Below are 23,698 nucleotides of genomic sequence, written 5' to 3' on the forward strand. Positions count from 1 at the left end.
ACTATGACAGATAATGAAGTTACATGAATATAGCTGAGTCAGCTGGAGGGAGCAGATCACTTGGGATGCTTGAAGCCACTGCTCAAGCTGCTGGTGCTTTCTGAGACAAAGCAGCCCAAATCCTTGTCAGACCTATTGGCTCTGCACAACTTCCCTGGTGGTGGTTCAGCTGCAGTACTTTGCTTATTTTTCAAGCAGTTGTCTTAAGGAAGTTGTCTGTTCTTAAGTCCAAACCACTTCCAAGAGAAAGTTTAGGAACAGATGTAGCTGGAGGCTGGCTAGGCCACCCAAATGTGCTCCATGGTTAACTGCTGCCTTGCTAAGACTTGCTTTCCCTTTTCCCACCAGGAAAGTTTTCTGTCTGGTAAGACACAATGAAAAAGAAATTGTATTTGTTCAAACAGAGCAGTTCTTAAATCTCTCAATGTAGTAGACAAAAGACAGCATGGCTAGTTGCTAATACTGATACCTGGGAAGGGAAGAGATGGGGGTCCTCCTTGCCTTTTTCTGGACTGGTTCGAAGCAAGTCTCATGTCCTAGTCCTAAAGCAGCCCATAATTCTAGTTTATGTTGGCTCAATTGTGTAATCCAAAGTTGTACCACATCATAGTTCTGAAAATGATCTTAACCTTCTTGGAATTTGGAGCCTCCGTTACATATTTTGCCATTGCCTCCCTTGTCTCCCCACCCAATCAAATAAATTCAAAAGAGTCCTATGGCCCTAACTTTAATTCAATGAAAATTGCCAACAGCTCAGGATAACTTGCCTTTTGTCTCTTTAATATATCGATTAACTTTAATTGTTTCTTGAATCCTGCCATCAGCTCTCCCTTTTGCTTTTCCAACTTCTTGTTCTCAGTTTTCAGGTCTTCAAGCTTTTTATGTTCCTGGTTGACTAAATCCTAGTGGGAGAGGAAGGATATAGTGTGTGTTATGCCTTTATAGGGGACGCGGATGGCGCTGTGGGTTAAACCACAGAGCCTCGGGCTTGCTGATCAGAAGGTCGGCAGTTCAAATCCCCGTGACGGGGTAAGCTCCTGTTACTCGGTCCCTGCTCCTGCCAACCTAGCAGTTTGAAAGCACGTCAAAGTGCAAGTAGATAAATAGGTATCACTCCGGCGGGAAGGGAAACGGCGTTTCCATGCGCTGCTCTGGTTCGCCAGAAGCAGCTTAGTCATGCTGGCCACATGATCTGGAAGCTGTACACTGGCTCCCTTGGCCAATAAAGTGAGATGAGCGCCACAACCCCAGAGTCGGCCACGACCAGACCTAATGGTCAGGGGTCCTCTCAGGGAACTGCCATCGGAAAGACAGGAGGTGGAGGGGCTCTCAGAAGTCAGGAGAGACTCAGCAGCGACGGAAGGCAGCAGCAGGGGGAGAGTGGGAGATCAGGGAGAGAGAGAGACGAAGGAATGGCTCAGGGAGTCTTCCAGCGATAACAGCGGAGAAGTCTCAGGTCCTCCCATAGGTACACCCACTCCTCGCCGGAAACTGTCGCGCCGAGAATCTAGACGACGCATTTCCGTCAAGGAGCTTTTATGCTGGAGTAGATTCCGTAAACGCCCACTGTCGGATTCTGCCAGCGACTGAGGGAGTCATGCTTAAGGGCTCCGCTAAAAAAAACAGAGCCTTGCTAAGTTGAGCAAACTCTGAGGGACTAAGCTTTACGCACAAGCAGCTCATCATCCCATCACAGCAATCCGACAGTCTCTGAAAGCCGCTTGTGCAAAAGAGGCATCATGAGCAACCCAACCGGAGCAGGAGACGCAGGAGGAGCTGGAGCGGGTCCAAGCCTGGAAGAAAGGTACAGGATGTTGGAGGTCCAGCTAGCGCTGCAAACGGCTAGGCTCGAGGAGAGGAGGGCTCAGGATGCAGAAAAGGGGAAAGCCACCCCACTCACGAGGAAGGTGCCAGGATTGGTGCAGAAGTTGGGGGGGGGGGATCCCAGGAACTATCAAGCCTTTAGAACAGAGATGCAATATGCCCTCAATCTGCAGTTTGATGACTTTCCCGATGAGGAATCGAGGGTAGCGTTTGTGATTGGCCATCTCGAAGGAGGGGCGAAGGACTGGGTGAGACCCCTGATGGCAGCTAATAATGACGCCCTAAAGGACTCGAGGAAGTTTTTTCGCGCCATGGACCTGATGTTTTCCAGCGAGATTGAGCAGGGAGTGGTGCGCAGACAGTTAATGGGGTGTAAACAGGGGAGCCGATCTGTCCGTGAGTACTGGACTGAGTTCACCATGTTGATCCATAAATTGGGATGGGACCTGTCGGCGGAACCCATACAAATGCTCTTTGAAGAAGGGCTATCTTCGGCGGTGAAGGACGAACTTTCCCGGGCGCCCAGGGCGGAGTCTATGGACCAGCTGACTAAATCAGCGCTGGCCATAGGAGCACGCCAGGAGGCGAGAGCTTTGGAGAAGCGGGAAGGGAAGGGGGAACGTTGGAGGGATTTCCGCATTCCAGAGATTCCCGAGCAGCATTCCCCGCCAGTAGAGCCGATGGAAATTGGAACAGCGCGCGCGCGGGTAGTTTCAAACCCCAGTGAAGGGCGGAAGAAGGAGGGAAAGGGCGCCAAGAAATGTTTTCTCTGCCAACAGCCAGGTCACTTTGCAAGAGTCTGCCCACAAAGAAAGGAATGGCAAGGGATGGCGGGAGCTGTTGGGGGGGAGGAGGAGGGAGTTAAGGAGCAAGTAAAAGCCAACGCCTGGCTGCCACCATCGGGGCACAGCAGCCAGGCCAAAGAGCAGTGAATGTGCCCACGCCGGAACCACCAAGACCAGCGCTTGTAATAGAGGTGTCGCTAGAGCTGCCAAACGGACACCCACTAAAGATAAAGGCGCTATTGGACTCAGGCAGCTCCTGTAATTTTATGAGTAAGGAGTTTGCAGCCGAACACCAGATACAGACTATCCCTCTAAGTAACCCTTTGCAGGTGACCACGATTGATGGGAGGGCGCTGTTGGGAGGAGAAGTTAACCAGCAGACTGTCCCAATGATAATGAGGGTGGCAAGACACACGGAACTGATAGCGTTTAATGTGGCCACCTTGGGAGGAGCGCCCATTATTTTGGGAATGAGCTGGCTAGCGCTGCATGATCCGCTAGTGGGATGGCACCAGAGAGTAGTCTCATTTGGGTCAGCACACTGCCTGGCACACTGCAAGGAAGGGGAAGCCCAGGTGGGAGCCAAGGCCACCCTAGCAGGGATGGAAGTAGCTGATAAAGGGAAGGTACCACGACAATACGCCGACCTGGTTAACGTCTTCAGCGAAAGAGAAGCAGATAAACTGCCCCCGCACAGACCCTTTGACTGTCAAATTAACTTACTCCCAGGAGCACAACTGCCAGTGGGCAAGCTGTATGCAATGTCTGACAGTGAGATGCAGGAGTTAAGGGAGTTCATTGACAAGAATCTCAAGCGAGGTTTCATCAGAGAGTCACGAGCGGTGGGGGGCAGCCCAGTGTTCTTTGTGGACAAAAAAAATACTAATAAACCCAGATTGGTCGTGGACTTCCGGGCCCTAAATGCAGTGTCAGAACCAGTGACTTTCCCCATGCCCAGAATCGATGACATTTTGACCTGGGTGAGGAAAGGGAAAATTTTTACCAAGCTGGACCTAAGGGGGGCATATAATCTGATACGTATGAGAAAGGGAGATGAGTGGAAAACCACTATGTTCACCCCCTTGGGGGCCTTTGAGTACCTCGTTATGCCCTTCGGTCTACAGGCGGGCTCGGCCTGTTTTCAATCGTTCATGAATCACGTCCTGGGACCATTGCTTTACAAGAACTGTGTAGCGTTCTTAGATGACGTCCTGGTGTACTCAGAGAATGAGGAGCAGCATGTGCGAGATGTAAGAGAGGTATTGAGCAGACTGCAAGAAAACCAGCTGTGGGTGAAACTGGAGAAGTGTCAGTTTCATACCAGAGAGGTGGAATTCCTGGGGTACCGGTTGTCAGACAAGGGATTGGCCATGGATCCCAGCAAGGTTCAAGCGGTACTGGAATGGAAGACACCGAAAACTAAGAAAGACGTGCAAAGGTTCCTGGGCTTCGGAAACTTCTTTCGGAATTTCATCAAGAACTTTGCCCACTTAACGGCGCCCATCACTGATTGTCTTAGCAGCAAGAAGAAATTTGTCTGGACGGAAGAGGCGCAGCGAGCGTTCGAAAGATTAAAGAAGGCGTTTGCGTCGGAAGAACAACTTTTGCACGTGGATCTACAGCAACCAATGAGAGTGGAGACTGACGCCTCAGACCGAGCGGTGGGGGCTGTGCTTCTACAGCCAGGAAAAGATACGTCGGAATGGAGACCGTGTGCCTTCTTCTCGCGGAAGTTGAACAAATCCGAGAGGAACTACACCGTATACGACCGAGAATTGCTCGCCATTCATGAAGCGTTCCGCAGATGGCGACACTTGTTGATTGGGGCGCAGCATAAGGTCCAAGTGTGGACCGACCACAAAAATCTGGAGTACTGGAGAACTGCCCGAGTACTGAACCAGAGACAAGTGAGATGGGCCCAGGAGTTCTCCAAATTCCATTTTGAAATTCGTTACGTACCAGGACCAGAGAACGTAAGGGCGGACGCTCTCTCTCGAAAACCGTAGTATTTAGAGGGGGAGGGAGCGCCTGAGGAAAGGCATATCATCCCTGAGGACCACTGGGTGTGTGGGGCGGCATTGGTGGGGCAAAGAGAACTGGTAGAGGGCACCGAGAACGATGAATACGCCCAAGAGAAACTCAGAGAACTCAGGGGGACAGGGGAGAACACAGGGGGGTTTGAGGAAAAGAACGGGGCGTTGTATTACAAAGGGGCACTGTACATACCCGATGGGGAACTGAGGGGCAGAGTGCTCAAGTAGTTACACGACAGCCCCACAGCGGGGCACTTCGGGCAGCACAAAACCATGTGGTTGGTTACCAGGGAGTTTTGGTGGCCCAAGGTGAGGGAAGACGTACGGGAATATGTTAGGGGGTGCGACCGGTGCCAGCGAGCAAAAGGGGAGAGGCTGGCACCAGCGGGGCTATTGGAACCCTTACCCGCACCAGAAAGGCCATGGGAGGCAGTATCCATAGATTTTATGACGGACCTGCCAAAATCCAAAGGGAAGACAGCTGTCATGGTGGTGGTAGACCTATTAACTAAGATGTGCCATTTTATAGCCTGTTCACACGCGGTCACAGCGGAAGAAACCGCCAAGTTGTTTGTAGAGCATATTTTCAGGTTGCATGGCGCCCCCTTGAGGGTGGTCAGCGACAGAGGGAAACAATTTACTTCCAGGTTCTGGAGGAAGCTCATGAGCTTACTGCACGTGGAAGTCAATTTTTCCACTGCCCGGCACCCAGAAACAAATGGGCAGGCGGAAAGGGCAAACGGGATTTTACAACAATACCTGAGGTGTTATGTAAATGACAGAGAAAATGATTGGGTAGATAAGTTGGCCCTGGCAGAATTTGCCTACAACAACGCGGAGAATGTGTCCACAGGGATAAATCCCTTCCTGGCTAATTATGGGTTTCATCCCAGGGCATTTCCAGGAGAAGGAGGGGAGAGATGGAGTGTCCCGGCTGCGGAACACTTTGTTGAAGAGATGGAAGCGATCCACCGGCAACTCCAACTTAACTTAGAGAGGGCCAAGGAAGAATACAAAAAGCAAGCAGACAGAAGCAGAAGGGAAGGTGAAACCATAAGGGTGGGGGACAGGGTGTGGCTATCCACCCAAGGGTTGCCGTTCAAGGGAGGGTGTAAGAAATTGAGACCCAAACGGCTGGGACCCTTTGAGGTCATACAACAGGTCAACCCGGTGGCATTCAAACTCAGATTACCCAACCACATGAAACTGCACCCAGTATTTCACAGGTCTCTACTGTCGCCATACCGAGAGGGGCGAGAGTGGGGGAAACGTGAGAGGGAGGTTACTCAAACACCAGTCATAGAAGAAAGGGAACGCAACATGCATGTGGCAGAAATCGTTGATTCCAGGTGGAAAGGGAATCAGGTGGAGTATTTAGTAGAATGGGAAGGGGAAGCAGAGTCAGAAAACACATGGGTACCGGTGCAGAGGAGGTCAATGACGAGGTTTTAATAGAAACGTTTCATCAACGGTTTCCAAGGAAACCTCAGCCCGTGGGACGGTTCAGGAGGGAACACTTCGGCACCACCGATGAGGAAGAGGAGTTTGAAGGGTTCCCAGAATCAGGGCTGGAAGAGGAAATAGACTCAGACGGGGAAGAGGACACAGGGAGAAGAGACGGGAGGCAGTGGAGAGAAGTGTTTGAATCCTCTGATGATGAGGAGTGTTCTTTCCGGGGTTTTCCATCCTCACCGCCAGCAGGGGAGGGGGCGGGAGGGGGTGAAGGGGGCCCTGGAGGGGAGGTGGATGTCAGGGAACTGCCATCGGAAAGACAGGAGGTGGAGGGGCTCTCAGAAGTCAGGAGAGACTCAGCAGCGACGGAAGGCAGCAGCAGGGGGAGAGTGGGAGATCAGGGAGAGAGAGAGACGAAGGAATGGCTCAGGGAGTCTTCCAGCGATAACAGCGGAGAAGTCTCAGGTCCTCCCATAGGCACACCCACTCCTCGCCGGAAACTGTCGCGCCTAGAATCTAGACAACGCGTTTCCGTCAAGGAGCTTTTATGCTGGAGTAGATTCCGTAAACGCCCACTGTCGGATTCTGCCAGCGACTGAGGGAGTCATGCTTAAGGGCTCCGCTAAAAAAAACAGAGCCTTGCTAAGTTGAGCAAACTCTGAGGGACTAAGCTTTACGCACAAGCAGCTCATCATCCCATCACAGGTCCCTTTACCTATAAGTTTTTAAATGTAATATACCTCTGAATATATGTTTGGGGTGGGGATTTGTTTCTACAGTTGATAACGAAAGCAAGTCAGTTGGACCTAATGGTCAGGGGTCCCTTTACCTTTATGCCTTTATAAGCAGCTATGAGTAGAATCCTTTGGGATGTTCTTGTAGAACCCAGAGCATGTCATTCCAAAAGGGAAGGTTCAGTCATAGGACCAGTTCTTTATTTCTAGGGGAAAAGGTGCCACAATGCACCATACTCCCCATCCCCTCCTATCCCACCACCATTTGCCTGCTTGCTCCCAACCCCTCTCACACCTTTGCCTGCTGCCGCTTCCCACAGCAGTAGGCACAGCCTCCCAGAGGCACTTTATTATTATTATTATTATTATTATTATTATTATTATTACTACTACTACTACTACTACTACTACTTTGGCACAACCCTTTTACAATTGCCAAAGCGCTTTCCAGGAACTTGGAAATCATAAAAGGGTCATGCCAAAGGGCCTCTTAAGAGGCTGTGCCTGTCACTGCGGGAAGTGGCAAGTAAAGCTGTAGTGCAGGGTGAGGCACAGGTGGCACTATGGCATACTGCCTCAAAAAAGGCACTGCACGTGATTCAGGTGATGAAACTCTTTCTAAAGCAAAGGAGGCCAGTTAGTCACTGTGAGGTGTGTATTCCAGGCACACAATAACAACATCCGGGCATCTATAATTCTGCAACCAAAAGAAATTCTCCTGGAATTCTATTTAATTTCATATTTGACTCTGACTGCTGTGTTTGGCATAAACAGATGTATGGACGGTGTTGAGGACAAAGATACAGTGTTGTGGTTGTTGTTACCCCACCTTTCCCCTTGACATGGTCTCAAGTTAGCTTACAGATAAAAATAAATTCAGCTAAAAACATGGGGAGGGGAGAGTATTATTAAAAAGTATGGCAGCCTTGTTCACTTGGTAACTTTCAGCCTAACCTACCTGACAGGGTTGTTGTGAAAACAAAATGGGACAATCTGCCCTAAGATCTAGACGGCTAAGGAAGTTACAGGGGGCTATTGCACAGTGAACTTAAACCTGGACATCATGTACCTCCTGGTTTTTCCTGTTTTCTAAGCTAAAACAAAGCCTACCTTGTTACTTTGCTTCACTTTATTCAGTTCCATTTTATATTTCTCTGCTTCTTCAAGAGCTCTGTTGAAGCGAACCTCCATTGTACTCTGGCTGGCTGAAGCCTGTTTTTGGGCTCGCTTCAGATTCTCCAGTTCCTATTGCAGTAAGTCAAAACAGAAAACAGGATGAAGATTTACAGCAACATGCACTTAGGGTTCTGGGGGGTGGCAGGTGCTGGATTCTCATGTGCCTGTTTAGCCCAGAGGGCAGCAGCACTGGAGACTAGAGGAAGGACTTCCCAGGTGACAGGACCCAGCAGACTAGGTGGGTGCTTTGCAAGAAGTCCATTGCTGCAAATTCCTGCAACCAGGGAGGAACATTTCTCTTTGGAGCCACCACCTTGCTGACCTTCAGAAGATGGGGAGAAGACCTCTCTGTTCTGCCAAGATCAATGCTGTTGCTTTCTTATTGTGGCATCCTTTCCATGCTTATGCTGGCTTTGTGTGCATTATATCATTCTACACTGCAGCTATCTGTTGGTGTTTTTTTCATAATTTAACATCACTTTCAGCACAGCACTGTGGGAAATATATACGTGACTGTTGTCCGCCCTGACTGCTAGAAGCAGGAGAGTGAAAAGGGTGCTGAAGTACAGTGCTGTTCTTCTCCCTACATGGAGAAAACGCCCCTATGGAGGGAAAATAAGAAAGAAACAATTTCCCTAATATTATATCCAAATTTGATTTATCTGATCACAGGAGCCGAGCAAAACACTCTTTGCCCTGGCCTCTGGATTGCCTGGGCTCCTGCCTTGGGAGCAATGAATTGGCTGATTTCCCTTTCTTTGTACTTTTCTGCAAAATGGGAATTAAACTGAGGGCGGCCAGTCCAGTGACATATTGCCATGTAATGAGGCTGAAATGGGGATCTTGTTACCTTTTCTAGTGCAGAGCACTTCTGCTGCAGTCCTTCACTTTTGCTGTTTGCTTCTTCTGACAGCATTTTATACTTTTCTATTTGAGATTGCTGTACACTGGCTGTTCGCTGCAGCCTCCCACGCTCTTCTTCAGCCTCTTTTAGGGAGCTGCTTAAATTCCGATTCTCTTCATCCTGAAGACCAAGAATTAACCTACTGAACTGAGTTTAAATATGCATTTTGCTTTCATAAGTAGTGAAGACTAGGGCTGGGCGATATCTGGATTTCAACACCGTGGTATATCATCAGCTAAACCTCACAACATATTGATACACCATGATGTCTGAAATAAGGATGGAGTTATGCAGAGGCATTGGCTGGCTTCACAGTTTTTCCCACATTGTAATTTTTGCATAGCACACACACATCACAATTTGTGATCATTGCCAGGTCATAAATTATGAAACCGCTATCACAATATGGATTTCAAATTGGTTTTTGATGATATATTGATATATCGTCCAGCCCTAGTGATGGCCACCAACTTGGAGAGCTTTAAAAGAGGATTAGACAAATTCATGGAAGATAAAGTTATCAATGGTTACTAGCCATGGTGACCACGGTCTGTGCCAGTTGCAGCTGGGCTTCCGTTCGAAGCATCTGGTTGGCCACTGTGAGAACAGGATGCTGAACTAGATGGGCCATGGGCCTGATCCAGTAGCCCCTTCTGCTCTATAGATGAACTTAAGGGGCTGCTCAATAACTGCATTTTCTTGGAAGTTTAACTTGAGGAAGGCAGATTGAAAAAGCTGCATCCTTTCATTTAACATGCACACCTCAATAAGATGCTCAGAAAATGTGACTGAACTTACCAGAAAGAAAAAATTGGGAAGCCTTTGCCTCTACAAATGGAATTATGTCCAAAGTAGCACTTGCAGACCTTCGAACACTCCAAGGAGGCTTTGGAAGGCACAGATGAGGAAGAGGTGGGTGGTGGTGATAGGTGATGTCAGGGGACTGCCATCGGAACAGGGGAGGGAGGCAGGGGGATACAGGAGCAGCGCCTCAGAAGCGCCTTGTCCAGCAGTGGTGAAAGCCACACCTCCAGTGGAGCAGAGGGGGAAGGGGGCAGCCAAGCGAGGGGAGGGCTCAAAGATGCTACTGAGAGCCCAAGCAGTCGCACAGCTTACGCAGAGGGGTGAAATGTAAGGAGGGGAGGCGGAGATTTGGGGTGTCTAAGTTCTTACGTTGGGGGAGAAACCGGAAGGGGCCACTCCCGGAATCTGCAAGTGACTAAGACGGACATGAACTTTGTGGTTCTGCACTGTAAATAGTTTGCACCAAATAAAACCTGTTAAAGACAGGTCGGAGTCCTGCCTGGTTACTAACGAGCAACCACCACCAGCACCCGACAGGTGACTCCCTACTGAGGGGGGCAGGCAGTAGGCCGTGGAGGAAACAGGATGTCGCGGGAGGTGTGTTGTCTTCCAGGTGCAAAGATTAACAATGTGGCAGAGAAGCTGCCAAATCTGATAAAGCCCACTGACCACTACCCCTTCCTTCTGATTCATAGTTGAGATTTCTGCCTTTCAGGGGGCTGGACTAGATGACCCTTGGGGTCCTTTCAAACTCTACAATTCTGCGATTCAAGCAGGTACTGGAAGCTTCTGGGCAGCAGCATGGCCAGGGAGCTCTGGGCAAAAAAGAAGCACCTACCATCGGTTTCAACACCACCAGCAAGGTCTCAGTTCTTCTACCTCTTAGGTTCATTTCCCACCCAGCTCTTCCCAAGAGTGCTTTGGAGGAGCAGAGCAATAACGAAGCAGGGACTAGAACTATCCTGGCACCAGCCAGAAAAGTATTTGTTTGTTGACTGCATCAAGAGGATTGTCTGTTGTGTGGGATTTCTGCTTGCGGGTGAAGAGTACAGGGTTTGCTGCCTGCAGAAGGTTACTGGCTGAGGGAGTGTGAGTGTGGACCAGAGCCCAGGCTTGGCTATAGGAACAACTTTGGCCATGTACAAGCATACACTTCAGATCCCTGGCTGGTGAGTATGTGAAAAGACCTTTAATCTCGCACTGAATAACATTTAGGTGCTAGCAACAATTGTGAGCCAACAATATAGCCCCTCATACAAGGATGTTGCTGCTACATATTATGATGCAGGAACAGAGAGTCTACCTGTTCTTACCTTCTTACTGCATTCTAGTCCCAGGGCATCCAGCTCCTCCTGCATAACACGAAGCTTTGCCTTTAGGAACCGGATTTGGGCCTCTGTAGATTTGCAATAATTACATTTAATGTTCTGGACTGTTGTGCCATTCTAGACCTGACAGAAAAGAGCCTCAAAACATCTGAATAGCTTTTAACCACACGCTTATGCTAATGGTACAATGATATAAAAGTTTTGAAGACTGACAATTCTAGAACATCCTTCATAGATGCAAAGACATTCCATGAAACAGACCGTTCAATTCCCTGGACTGGGAGTCCCTAGTGTCTGAAGGGAGTGCACAGGATTAAAAAGTGCAATGTTACCAGCCTTCCTCTGGGACAACGTCAGGAAGGATTCCTTGCAGGGAGTGATACCTAAAACAATCTCCCACCCCAGGTGGCTTGCCAAGTGTGGTGATCTGCTGTTGCCAAACAAGCAGAAAGGAGATGCAGCTATGACAGCAATGAGGATAGCACAGGTGGGCAATAAACTGTGAGACACTGAAAGACACCTCCGTTTTCTCATGTGACTGATAATTTATCCCTCATCCTAGGAACTAGATGAAACACTGCCAATTCAAAGAGTAGGCATGTGTTAGAAAGCCTGTCTATGTGAGGCCTTAAAATTTAAAGATCACATGAACAGGTCAGTTGGAAGACAAATCCAGCTCCCTTTTAGCAGTAAGGAAAGGACAGTAAAAAGCAGACCCACCTGCTCCAATTTCACTTCCTGCACCGGGAATAAGATCGTCCTCTAGATCAGGAAAGTTTCCTTCTTCAAGTTGCCCTTCAATTTTCCCAATTGTCTTGGCAAGAGAGAAGTCTGGGACTGCAACATCTGCAGCACTTGGAATGTCATGTGGTCTTAGTTTTGTGCTGGAGACAAGGCCAAAACACAGCATTTCTAAGCATTTTAAGAGCGAACAACAGAAAAAAGGACTGGAATGTAAGAAGCAATTGGCAAAAACAAATAAACTGATAAGGGGCTATTTCACCTTTCTAGAAAAGGGAGGATTTCTCCAGACCTGGTCCTGAAAAGTCAACAGGACCAATTATCCCAGTAAAATAGAACATTATTAATGTGACATGGATGGGATTGTTAGCTGTTGGGGTGAGGCCAGTTTTTTAAAGCTGCCCTTCTTCAGAAAGCAGAATGCTGTTAGAGGCTTTCTGTGGTTTGTTGATTGTTTTTAACAGTTCACCTTGCTATTAGCCTCCGTCAGTGCTACATAGGCAAAAATAGTTTTAGCTTCTTTACTTTTAATTATGTTCATGTAGTTACTATCACTAGGCATGGTTAGAAGATAACACCAGTTGCTGTTGTACTTTGAAAAATGCCTAAGATAAGCTGGGTGCTATTCAGCTGCTGCTGCTGTACCTTGACAGAGTTCCTTTCCCCTTCTTTCCAGATAGCGGCCTAGTCCGAAATGTAGACGCAGAGCTAGGTTTCTTCTTGTTTGGTTGCTAAGGAAAATTCAGAAAACAAAAACTCTTAGTTACCTAAAGAATATCACGCTCTTAGACATAAGGGCACAAGAGGAGCTCTGCTGACTCAGGCCAGTGGCCCACCTAGTCCAGCATCCAGCAGCCAACCAGGTGGCTTGAGTGAGGCCCCTGATCAGGATCTGAGCACTACAGCACTCTTCTCGCTTGAGACTGCCATCAACTGATATTGAGAAGTATCCTGCCTCCAACAGTGGCATTTTTCTTCTCCAAGCCTGCTCTTCTGTAAATTATGAGTCACAGGTTTTGTACAAAAGTTTATTCTAACTACATGTGAAGCAGAGTCAAATCCCCACCCTTGCACAAAATTCTCTAGCTGCACTAGTCAACATCTCTCAGCTCAACTTCTCTCCCTAGGTTGCTGTGAAAGGATAGCATGTGCTGTGACACTCAGATTAATTTTAAGTGGTTAAAAACAGCACTGATTACTGTGTGTCCCCTATTGATCATCGTATCCCCATCCTGTTTGCAATCTTTATCTTGTTTGTCCATGTTAGAGGACCTAGGGCACAATCGTTCCTCTTTTGTGTAAGAGCAGCTGTGCAGACCTGGACCCCTGGCAGACTGGAGACAAAAGACAGAACGAATAATGATCCACCGCTAGAGGGCCACAAGGAACATGGAAAATTTGGACTATCTTTCTTAATGCTCCTCTTGCTTCTGGATCACACACAAACACAAACAAACAAAAAACAAACGCCCTGTGGCCACAGACCTCTGGCCCATCCAGAAACTCTTTCATTTCCTCCCACAGGCTGCACATCAACTCTCCACTACTCCTTTTGTGCAAGGATGCACCTGATCCTTACAAGCCCATGAATCTGAGCCCACACAAGCGGACTCAGCAATGTAAGGCTACAAGCCCTACGCAAACGCACCTTGGCGCAAGCGTCACTGGATTCTGTGGGAATGACGCTCACTGTGATACCATTAAGGTAAGTGGTATAATAAGCAATTTTTGTATCTGCAAAAGATATCTTCAGATCAATGCACTAAATTTAAGTAACTATGTTTGTGACTGTATGTGCTCTGACTGAAGAGGTTCATATATAAGTGTCCATTCCCAAAGGTTTTTTAAAAAGAGTAGAAAATATGAAGGCCTTGAACAATTTCCTTACACCAGAGATCTGTCTTGGGTGTAGAGAAATAAGAGCCAAGATGAACAGTTGTCATCCAGTCAACTGTCCTGCTTCAGTCTAGCCATGATCCAAAGAGAGGCAGGTACTGTCCCACCTCATTCTCGGACTCACTGAATGGATTCTCTGTGCCTCAACTGCTATTGAAGACACACAGCAAATGTTACCTTCTCCTCCTGCTTTGAGAGGAGCACATCCGCCCCCAATTTCAGTACCTTATTAAGTGCAAGAGGAGCAGTTGGCAATTCAGGAGACCACTGATCTCTGGAGAGAAAAAGGAAATTGCAGCAATTAGCTTATTTTGAAGAACAAAATAAATTATGTATTTTACTGTGTTTTAATTTTTTTGAACCAAAATTGTAGAAGGGAAGATCAATGACGCAAAACACATCACTCACTTTTCAAAATGTTTTGGCTTCATAGAAACAGCTTCAGTAAAGAGCTCCTTCCTGTGAGGTGGGTGGCATGAGCAGCACTGGCAGAGGACGGTGGTCTGTCATGCTGGAGATACCCAGAGATTCTGAAGCTGGCACCGTATGGCCACATCCTCATGGACATGGGAAGAATCAAAGCATCCGGGGGGGGGGAGCCTGGGGGGAAAGCCTTCCTGTGGGATATCCAAGCCCTCTCTGTATTGGCTGCTAAGAAAGAAGGGCAATCAAGGGGGAAGCTGTGGCATTTGCCTGCTGCTCAATCTCGCACTTGCTAAAGCCAAAGGCAATGCTCACCAAACCAGGGCACAGGGGTGACATTTTAAGACTGATTTGTGTCCTGCCCCAATTTAGTAATGTGAAGGCCTGGAGAGAATGTCAGGGGTGATGAGACTAGGAAACTGTCCCCCACCATCCTGGACCTTCCCATCTTCCCCTGCGACCCCAAGCCTCTCTTCTTCAAGTCCCAGGCACAGAGATCCCCAGGAGTTCACCATGTAGCTGACCCCTCTTGACTTCTGAAAGCTGTGCGGCTTGGTCCTTCAGCAATCCTACTCTTTTGCAATTAGTTGGAAGACAACTTGAAACTACAGTGGTGCCCCGCAAGACGAACGCCTCGCAAGACGGAAAACCCGCTAGACGAAAGGGTTTTCCGTTTTGGAGGCGCTTCGCAAAACGAATTTCCCTATGGGCTTGCTTCGCAAGATGAAAATGTCTTGCGAGTTCCTGCGGGTTTCCCCCCCTTTTTTCCCCCTTTTCCTAAGCCGATAAGCCGCTTAACAGCTGATCGCTAAAAGCCGCTAAACCGCTAATAGCGCTAATCCGCTAAGCTGTCAATGGGCTTGCTTCGCAAGACGAAAAAACCGCTATACAAAGAGCCTCACGGAACGGATTAATTTCGTCTTGCGAGGCACCACTGTATAGGACTGTAAAGACACAGGCTACTTCCAGACTTTGTTCTCCAGTGCTGTGTGTCTGCCACCCAGGCATGAAGGAAGATTGCGAAATGCAGCCTGGCTATGGACGTAGTGCCCAGTTAACAAAATGCAGCTGGCCTTTGGAAATATCCTTGGGTGGTTCTGGGTCCAAAAGAAAGGGCAGTACAAAACTCTGGCAACTTTCTTGTGTGGTCTAGTTTTTTTTACGAAGCAAGGAAGCAGCAAGCACCATGGTTGAGATAAGGTCAACATTTTTCTTCCAAACAGTAAGTTCATATAAAAACAACCCAGAGAAAGTTCACAGCAAAGTCTACTGGGCAACCAGCTTAGACTGGTAAAGGTATATCCCCTTCACTGGCCATAATGGAACAGTGATCTCTCCCTAACTTTGAATTTGACTGATCCAAGAGATCAGATGCAGCCATCTGGCTTGGGATGAAGGGAAAGGAGAGCTGAACTCACAATCTTCAACATCCTGATATGCCCAGATCCTAGCATGGACACGTGCAAATTTACTTAGAGGTAAATTTAAAAGATTCTGGGTGTGTTGGCATAAGTCACCCCCACACCCCAGCACAGGAAGCCAAGTCCCAAAGCACTCCAAGCATTGTGGAGAGACATTGTGCACAGCCAGTGGCCATGCAGCTACCCTTAATATGGCTACGAGAGGTTGGAACAGTCCACACAGAAGCTCAAAATCAGAATCCGCAAACCAGTAGCACCCTGCTTGTCCCCAGACATGGCTAGCCCAGCCAGTTGATCATGCTGGCACTGAAGTGGGAGGGGCAGCACACGGCTGTGAACCCCTCCCTGAACTGACAGTTCTAGGCCCTTTGATAGAAGCCCCAACTACCTTTTGCAGGAAGCTTCTGGCTCAGCTTCCTGGAATTGGCCAGAAGTGGTAGAATAATGATGATGATGATGATGATGATGATGATGATGATGATGCATCTTAAAGGGAACAGCTTCCAGATTTAGGGGCAAGACCTATAAAACTTTGTAGCAAAGTCCCACTGCTTAAAATGTCCTGTGAACCAAAGGCCAATCAAACACATAGACACGGAGTAGGGAAAAGTGGCAGCACTTTGGAAGAAGAGGGAGGAAGAAGCAAGCAAGCAAGCAAGCAGGGGAGGTGGGGAAAGGGAGGAGAGGAAGGAAACCAGCCCTCCCCCACCCCCGAAAAAGAAAAAGATTGTACTTCCAGAATATAGTGACTCTTGTTGGTCACAGGCAAGGATCACTGCCTGCCTTCAGAAAAGCTGATTTGGCAGAAACAGAAAAGCCCAACACACCTATACAGAGGCAAGAAGAGAAGAAAACTAAACATTAGATTATAATCTTGGCAGGGAAGGAGAGAGTGTCAGGAGTCGGCAGCCCTTGGGTTTGCAGCTTCCCTAGGTAGTGCCAAGCACTCATGCAAGCAGAAGTTCACAAACTTGTATGAACTGGAGTATTTACAATGGGAAACATAATAATGGCTGTGGGGTGTGTAAGCCAGAAACACACTGTGTAACTGCTGACCTGTTTGAAAGGTATGTATGTGAATGTGGAACAAAAGTGGTGTAATCTGATTTGCCAGCTGACAAAAGGGCCAATTTAGCTGTAGCACTTTCTTCCTGGACAGTACGGATGCCCAACAAGCTGCCCTGCAAGTCTTGCTCCGGGGGGGGGGGGCTCTCTCATGCCATCCACTGACTTAGTGCCTTCCCACTGGTTTCTTAACATCCCCGGAAAGGGCTTGGCAGCACAATACACTCTGGTCTGCAGCTCACCTAAATAGGCAGAATTATGAGAATTATCCTAAAATGATAAAGAAAGAAGTCCTGATGTGAAGAACAAGGGGTGCCACAATGGCCAGAAAAAGCCAGGATAGAAAAACCAAGTCTGTACCAAACAGAAAGTGGAACTTCAGTTATTATGTCTCTTCACAGGATGCGGTCTAAACACTGCACCTTCCTTGTGCAAGTATCACCCGTGAAAGGTCACTGCTGCAAGCCACTTGTGTATTAGGGAGGATTCCTATGGCACCCTTGCCTACACTTGATCACAGAACCACAGTTCCAGGCTGGAGTATACTCACTGTCTTCTTAGACCATGTATTATTTCTTCCCTGGAGGACTTGCAAGCAGGAGGGCCAGGACTCGGGCTCTTCTACTCAAATCTGTGAGATGCTGTAACCCAACTTATTTCTCCGCCCCTCTCTCCTGAGCCACTTCTTAGACTCTGGATGCTACAAACCCTCTGAAAACTGAAGCTACTTGCGCACAGCTGTGAGAGTTATTCCCATATTCAAATGGGTCAGCAGTGACCTTTTGCTGCCTAGGTGCAGAAACACTCAGTTCAGCTCCAGTACTAGTGGAGTCTGAGCGGCTGGATGCAAACATGAGAAGCACATGCCTGACCGTCTCCTCTGTGTTCAAGTAATCTGGTTCCTACCTGACCACACACTCACCCCGGCCAAATGCTATGAGGTGCACGGCTGAACAAAAGGCCAACAACTGACTTGCTTTGGTTATCAACTGTAGAAACAAATCCCCACCCCAAACATATATTCAGAGGTATATTACATTTAAAAACTTATAGGTAAAGGGACCCCTGACCATTAGGTCCAGTCGTGGCCGACTCTGGGGTTGTGGCGCTCATCTCGCTTTATTGGCCGAGGGAGCCAGTGTACAGCTTCCAGGTCATGTGGCCAGCATGACTAAGGCGCTTCTGGCGAACCAGAGCAGCGCACGGAAATGCCATTTACCTTCCCGCCGGAGTGGTACCTATTTATCTACTTGCACTTTGAACTGCTATGTTGGCAGGAGCAGGGACCGAGCAACGGGAGCACACCCCGTCGCGGGGATTCGAACCACCGACCTTCTGATTGGCAAGTCCTAGGCTCTGTGCTTCAAGCCACAGTGCCACCCGCGTCCCGAAAAACTTATACAATCTATCTTATGCACCCCTGTTTTAAGCACTGCAGTTACACTGTTCATGCACAACATGGAGCTGTGTGCTCCTCCTCTTTAGGTGAGTTTGTTTAACTGCTGTTTCTGACTCTATGGGGAGGGGGCACAGAGCACACCCTTTGCATATCTAAGGACTCGGGAGGTCCATTCTTGACTTCTCCTGCTAAAAGGGGCTCTCAGCCAGGTAAGGGGGCTGGGAAAGGCCATGTGCCGAAGATTCCAGTGAACTAACCTTTTGAGGTGATGTGAACCAAGGATTTAGCTTGGTACAAAAACAACTCCTTGTATAGTCCGGCTTTTGATTCCTCCCCCACCTAATTTTTTGTTAGGGGTAAGGAATTTAGGAAAACAATAGTCATCTCAGAAAATAAAGGGAGGGACTCTACAGAAAATACTTGGGCTGTCCACACTTTGAATGCCAATCATTAGGGCTGGACGATATCTGCTTTTCAACATTGTGATGCATCACCAGTGAAACATTCCAATATAGTGATATATCACAATGTCTGAAAATGAGGAGTTTGAACAGGCTTGGTAGCCAACCAGCCCTCTATGGCCAGCCACGCAGATGATCAGGAACACTGTGCCCTGCTTCTTCATAGTGAGGCCAGGTGGGCAGCTCTGCCCCGGGCAGAGCACATCAGCTGGGGTGCAAACAAGGAGTCCTGGGGCACGGCTGACCTCCCCACCACAGCCTCTCCCTGGAGCCCGCCCTGGGCTGCCGCCAGCTCCCACTCACATCGAGGGTGACTACCAGGAGCTGCTTCATTCCTCCAACGTGGTGGTGCTCCCATCTGTGCTGATCACTGCCACCAACTGACCAGGAAGCCCAGACCCGGAGGCAAGGAAGAGGAGCCAGCACTGCTGCTGCTGCTGCTCCCCAAGTGCTCTCAGGGACCCTTAGGACATGGCCAGCACCCAGTGCAAGGTGGAAGGGAGGAAGGAGGCAGCCTGGCTGCTCGGCTGGAGAAGTGCTAGCAGGCAAGTGGTAGGCAGGTGAGCGAATGAGCACACGAGATAGGTGCAGGCATGGCTGTCGCCCCTGGCCCCACTCCAGTATCTTAGGGGGCAGCTGGGCTACAGAGGGAGGGAGGGAGTGGGCCTTGGGTGGCCTTGCGGGGCTCCGAGAGGAGAGCCGAGACCTGGTGATGCTGTGTGTGAAACCCTGGCGAAACCTGCTGGCATTCATAGTATACTGCCTTGCCTAAAATTGTGAAATCGTTCCTGTGATGTAGGTTTCAAAACCAGTTTCGGGCAATGAATGAATACATTGCCCAGCCCTATGGATAATCTTGCTTTTAACTGATTGAATTTAAATAAATTTGTATACTAATAAAAACTAAGTCCAAGCACCCCCCCACACACACACACTCGCGTGTAATCATGTATACGTGTGGCACTGGAAAATAATTAAATTCATATCAGGCAATGGAGGGAGAAAGCTGGAGAATCCTTTTGGCTTGAGAGGAGATTCTTCCAGGAGCCCAAACAGGACTTCAGTTAGGGTGGAAGGGTGGAGGTGTAGTGGAGCTTTGTTTAGTGCTACCACGCACCTCAGCTGCAGTTTTCCACGCACCCTCCAGCTGGCCCCAAAGCTTCAATTCCAGTTGTGGATATTTTGGATACAGTATTTTTTTATCTGGATTGGAGTAGCAGAGAGGGCATTTAAAGGGTGCTCCCCACTTATTTTCATTTGTGCATATGGGGCGCTGGAACGTAACTCCTGCATAAATGGGGAGTTGCTTGTATAGATACCTCTGTAAAGTATTGAAGGAAGTGTGGCGCTTGTTGGGAAGAGGTGTCCCTCCTCACTTAGACACAAGGGGGAATGCCTCTTCTGAAATGGAGCCTGCTGTGATATACATATGCATCAAACAGAGGCCATATTTCTTCAGGACAATTTATTCATATGCAAATTCATGCAATTTCATTGATTTAAAGGTAAAGGTAAAGGTACCCCTGCCCGTACGGGCCAGTCTTGACAGACTCTGGGGTTGTGCGCCCATCTCACTCAAGAGGCCAGGGGCCAGCGCTGTCCGGAGACACTTCCGGGTCACGTGGCCAGCGTGACATCGCTGCTCTGGCCAGAGCCAGAGCCAGAGCTGCACACGGAAACGCCGTTTACCTTCCCGCTGGTAAGCGGTCCCTATTTATCTACTTGCACCCGGAGGTGCTTTTGAACTGCTAGGTTGGCAGGCGCTGGGACCGAGCAGCGGGAGCGCACCCCGCCGCAGGGATTCGAACCGCCGACCTTTCGATCGGCAAGTCCTAGGCGCTGAGGCTTTAACCCACAGCGCCACCTGATTTAGCCAACAGCAATAATCAAGAGACAGTCCTAACCCTCTAATATGCCAGAGATGAACCATCTTCAAAAACTAAATGACATGCCCTTCAATCTCAGCCTTACCATTGAAAATTTGTCCTCCGCTGTTTCATCAGCAACAAAGCTAGTTTATAATTCTACCTCCCACATTTTGCAGCCGTACAGAACTGACAAAGATACACCACAGGTATGAGAGAGCAATTCTCAGCATTTCCTCCACTGTTTGGCCTGTCCCAGAGAAGACTGAGGCATTGTTGGTGGGCAGTTCCCTAGACCGGATGGATGGGAGGTTGCCTGCTCTTGATGGGGTTACACTCCCTCTGAAGGAGCAAGTACATCGCTTGGGGGTACTCCTTGATTCACTGCAGTTGCCTGAGGCTCAGGTGGCCTTGGTGGCACAGAGTGCCTTCTATCAGCTTTGGCTGGTAGCTCAGTTGCACCCTTATCTGGCTAGGAATAGCCCAAGTTCTGTGGTCTATGCTCTGGTAAACTCTAGATTGTTGTTGTTGTTTAGTCGTGTCCGACTCTTCGTGACCCCATGGACCAGAGCACGCCAGGCACTCCTGTCTTCCACTGCCTCCTGCAGTTTGGTCAAACTCATGCTGGTAGCTTCGAGAACACTGTCCAACCATCTCGTCCTCTGTCGTCCCCTTCTCCTTGTGCCCTCCATCTTTCCCAACATCAGGGTCTTTTCCAGGGAGTCTTCTCTTCTCATGAGGTGGCCAAAGTATTGGAGTCTCAGATTCAGGATCTACCTCTAGATTAGATTAGTGCAATTTGTTATACGTGGGGCTGCCTCTGAAGATGGTTCAGAAACTTCAGCTGTTGCAGAATTCTGTGGCCAGGTTGCTCACTGGGACAAGATGATTTGAGCATATTACACCCCACGATCATCATCTGAGGCCCCACAAGAGGTCCAGATAGTGGCAACAAGAGAACAGGCCTTTTCTGCAGTGACTTCCAGCTTGTGGAATGCTCTCCCCCAGGAGGCTCACCTGGCAACTTCATTACATATCTTTAGGTGCCAAGGAAAAAACATTTATAAGCAGGCCTTTGGCTGATTAATCTATGGCCTTTTAAGTGTGTTTGTGGAAGGGGGTTTATTGGTTTGGGGAAAATTTTGTTATGTATTATTTTCTCTCCTTTTGTATTTTTATGTTGTGAACTGCCCTGTGATCTTTGGATGAAGGGCGGTATAGAAATCTAACTTAAATAATCAAGAAAAAATAAGTATAATAACAGCCTTTGATGAGAGATGTGCAGTGTGAGCTTATACAGGTCAGTCCCAGGGGGTTTATGGCTTGCTGTTAGGTACAGAGGATGGTAGCCTTAGTGGGGAACTATGCAGCACAAAAGACGGGGGTCAACAGGTGCCTCAATGTTTCCAGGAAGAAGAGACATATGATTGTTTTGCAACATGGGAATGCAAGACTTGAGAGGCCCTTACAAGACCTGCGTCACTTGCACAAGGCCTTACAAAAGGTCTTATGAAACTGGAGGTGGGGTGTAGGTGGAAGAGAACAGGTCAAGGAAGAGGTCTCAGCACAGCTGTGGAGTGCAGTCTTTTGTACTGTATGCTTTGGGAGACCAGGGCACTTGAAGGACTCAGAAAGAACTATTTCCCAGGTAAGCACAACCACCCAAGAGCCTTTTAGCGGGAGAAGCAGCTGGACCCTGAACCTGGAACCCATGCATGCCAAGTGTGGATTTTCCCACCATTACATTAACTCACAGCGCTGAATTTTGCTAATAAGAAACTATTCTCTCTCAAACCTCTCTCTGGCACTGAAGGCCTTCAGCAGATAAGTTTTAGGAAGAGCTTACCTCTGATGTTTGGTCTCCTTGTCAAACAATTCAACCTGTGTAGAGATTGGCCTGGACAACATTTCTTGTTGATCTCTCTTCAATAAGGAAAGATTTTGCATTATAGTCAAATACTGTGTATACTACATCCAATTAACAGCCATCATAAACGCTTAATTATGTTGGTTGTGATGATTAAGAGATGTGCAGAAATGAGCAATAACTACCTCACCACCACACTGTGTCAAAGACCACTTTTTTAAATTCCCCAGAGTTCCCAAAGCTTTGATTTCCACTACTGAGATAATTCTATATCACAACTTTAGTGAAAAGAATTTAGAATAAGAAGATAACTTTAATAACCAGTTAGCCCAACCCACTCTACTCTATAGATGCTAAGAAGATTGCCAGGATGAGAAAGAAAGCTTTGGTGGATTTTTACTCGCCAGTAAAGCTAAATTTTTCTTTCCATACAAGGGCAGGTGAAATCAGTCCTTCTCAAAGCAAATGTTTTTGCCATTCAGGGGCGTGAACCCTGTCCAACCACAATGCAGGGACAAAGTCAGGTCAATGCAACCCAAACTGGCAGGGTTGGGGGAGGGGGAGGCATCAGTATGCCTAGTGCTATGTAAAACCAGTGTGAGCAGCAAGTGGGCTAATGGTATCTCCCTAAGCCTCACCTACTGTCTTGTAAAAGAAGCAGAAGCAAGAAGCAAGAAGCCAGCACTCGCCAATCCATACAGAGAAGGAGGCTGGCTAGAGAAGTCCTAATCTCTATAGACTGAGTCAACAAGAGAGACAATCTCCACATGCAAAGACCGCCCCATTGTTGTGGATAAGTACTTGCACTCAGGCCACTTTTAGAGATAGGCAATGTGAAGTACATGTTTTTTAAATATTCAAACCATGTAATGGTCTGAAAACAAACGTTAGTGTACCGTGTACGAAAAGAATGCTATTGTAATGATGCTCAAAGATGCCAACTTTGCTTTGTCTTGACCGAAGCTAGAAAAAAACATGGAGTGACTGGACACACAAACTGGTTGTCCATTGTTTGTTTTTCTAAATGATCCATGAGCAGTAAATCAAGAACAAACCTTGGTTTCTGCTTCTGTTTCGTCTAGGAAGAAACAAACCACGAGCGCTCGTTCACATGCAATGCCAAGCCAGCCACTCCATGGTTTGCTTCCTACCTGAAGGGAAGGCGTTAAAGATCTCCATCTTGTCAGCATTCAATCACAGCTTTCATCCAGCCCACGTGTTTAGGGCATGCATGGCTTCTGTTGATTCGGATGCCACAAACAGAGTTGAGTATTGTCAGCATAGCGGTAACACCTTGCCTCAAGTCTCCTATTAACCACTCCTAGTGGCTCTGAATAGATATTAAATAGCAGAGGACAAAACTGTGGCCTGCAGGTGGAACTACAAGGGGCCCAAAGCGCAGTCGCCGAGTACTAATCGCTAGAACCAACCCCATAAGTAGGAGTCAAACTGCCGTAAAATGGTACTCCCAACTCATGGAGGTAGTCCAAGAAAATACGGTGGTCAACAGTATTGTAGCT

General features: G+C 48.1%; 1 protein-coding gene across 4 annotated transcripts in view; it reads right to left on the reverse strand.

Annotated features, from left to right (window-relative positions):
* Positions 1–23,698, reverse strand: part of TEX9 (testis expressed 9) — a 119,095-nt gene that overhangs the window by 92,118 nt on the left and 3,279 nt on the right. For 2 of the 4 annotated variants that reach the window (XM_079953354.1, XM_079953352.1), the window contains exons 4-11: positions 22,158–22,234; positions 13,903–13,951; positions 12,427–12,512; positions 11,761–11,924; positions 11,026–11,108; positions 8,855–9,028; positions 7,939–8,073; positions 768–902 (exon numbers count right to left, since the gene is read on the reverse strand). In XM_079953354.1, coding sequence (XP_079809480.1) covers positions 768–902; positions 7,939–8,073; positions 8,855–9,028; positions 11,026–11,108; positions 11,761–11,924; positions 12,427–12,512; positions 13,903–13,951; positions 22,158–22,234 — 903 coding nt within the window. Of the gene's footprint in view, positions 1–767; positions 903–6,900; positions 8,074–8,854; positions 9,029–11,025; positions 11,109–11,760; positions 11,925–12,426; positions 12,513–13,902; positions 13,952–22,157; positions 22,235–23,698 lie in introns of all 4 variants that reach the window. The other 2 variants (XR_013833051.1, XM_079953353.1) reach the window with 2 other exon arrangements.

The sequence above is a fragment of the Podarcis cretensis genome (genome assembly GCF_951804945.1).
Source record: "Podarcis cretensis genome assembly, chromosome: 14".
Taxonomy (NCBI): domain Eukaryota; kingdom Metazoa; phylum Chordata; class Lepidosauria; order Squamata; family Lacertidae; genus Podarcis; species Podarcis cretensis.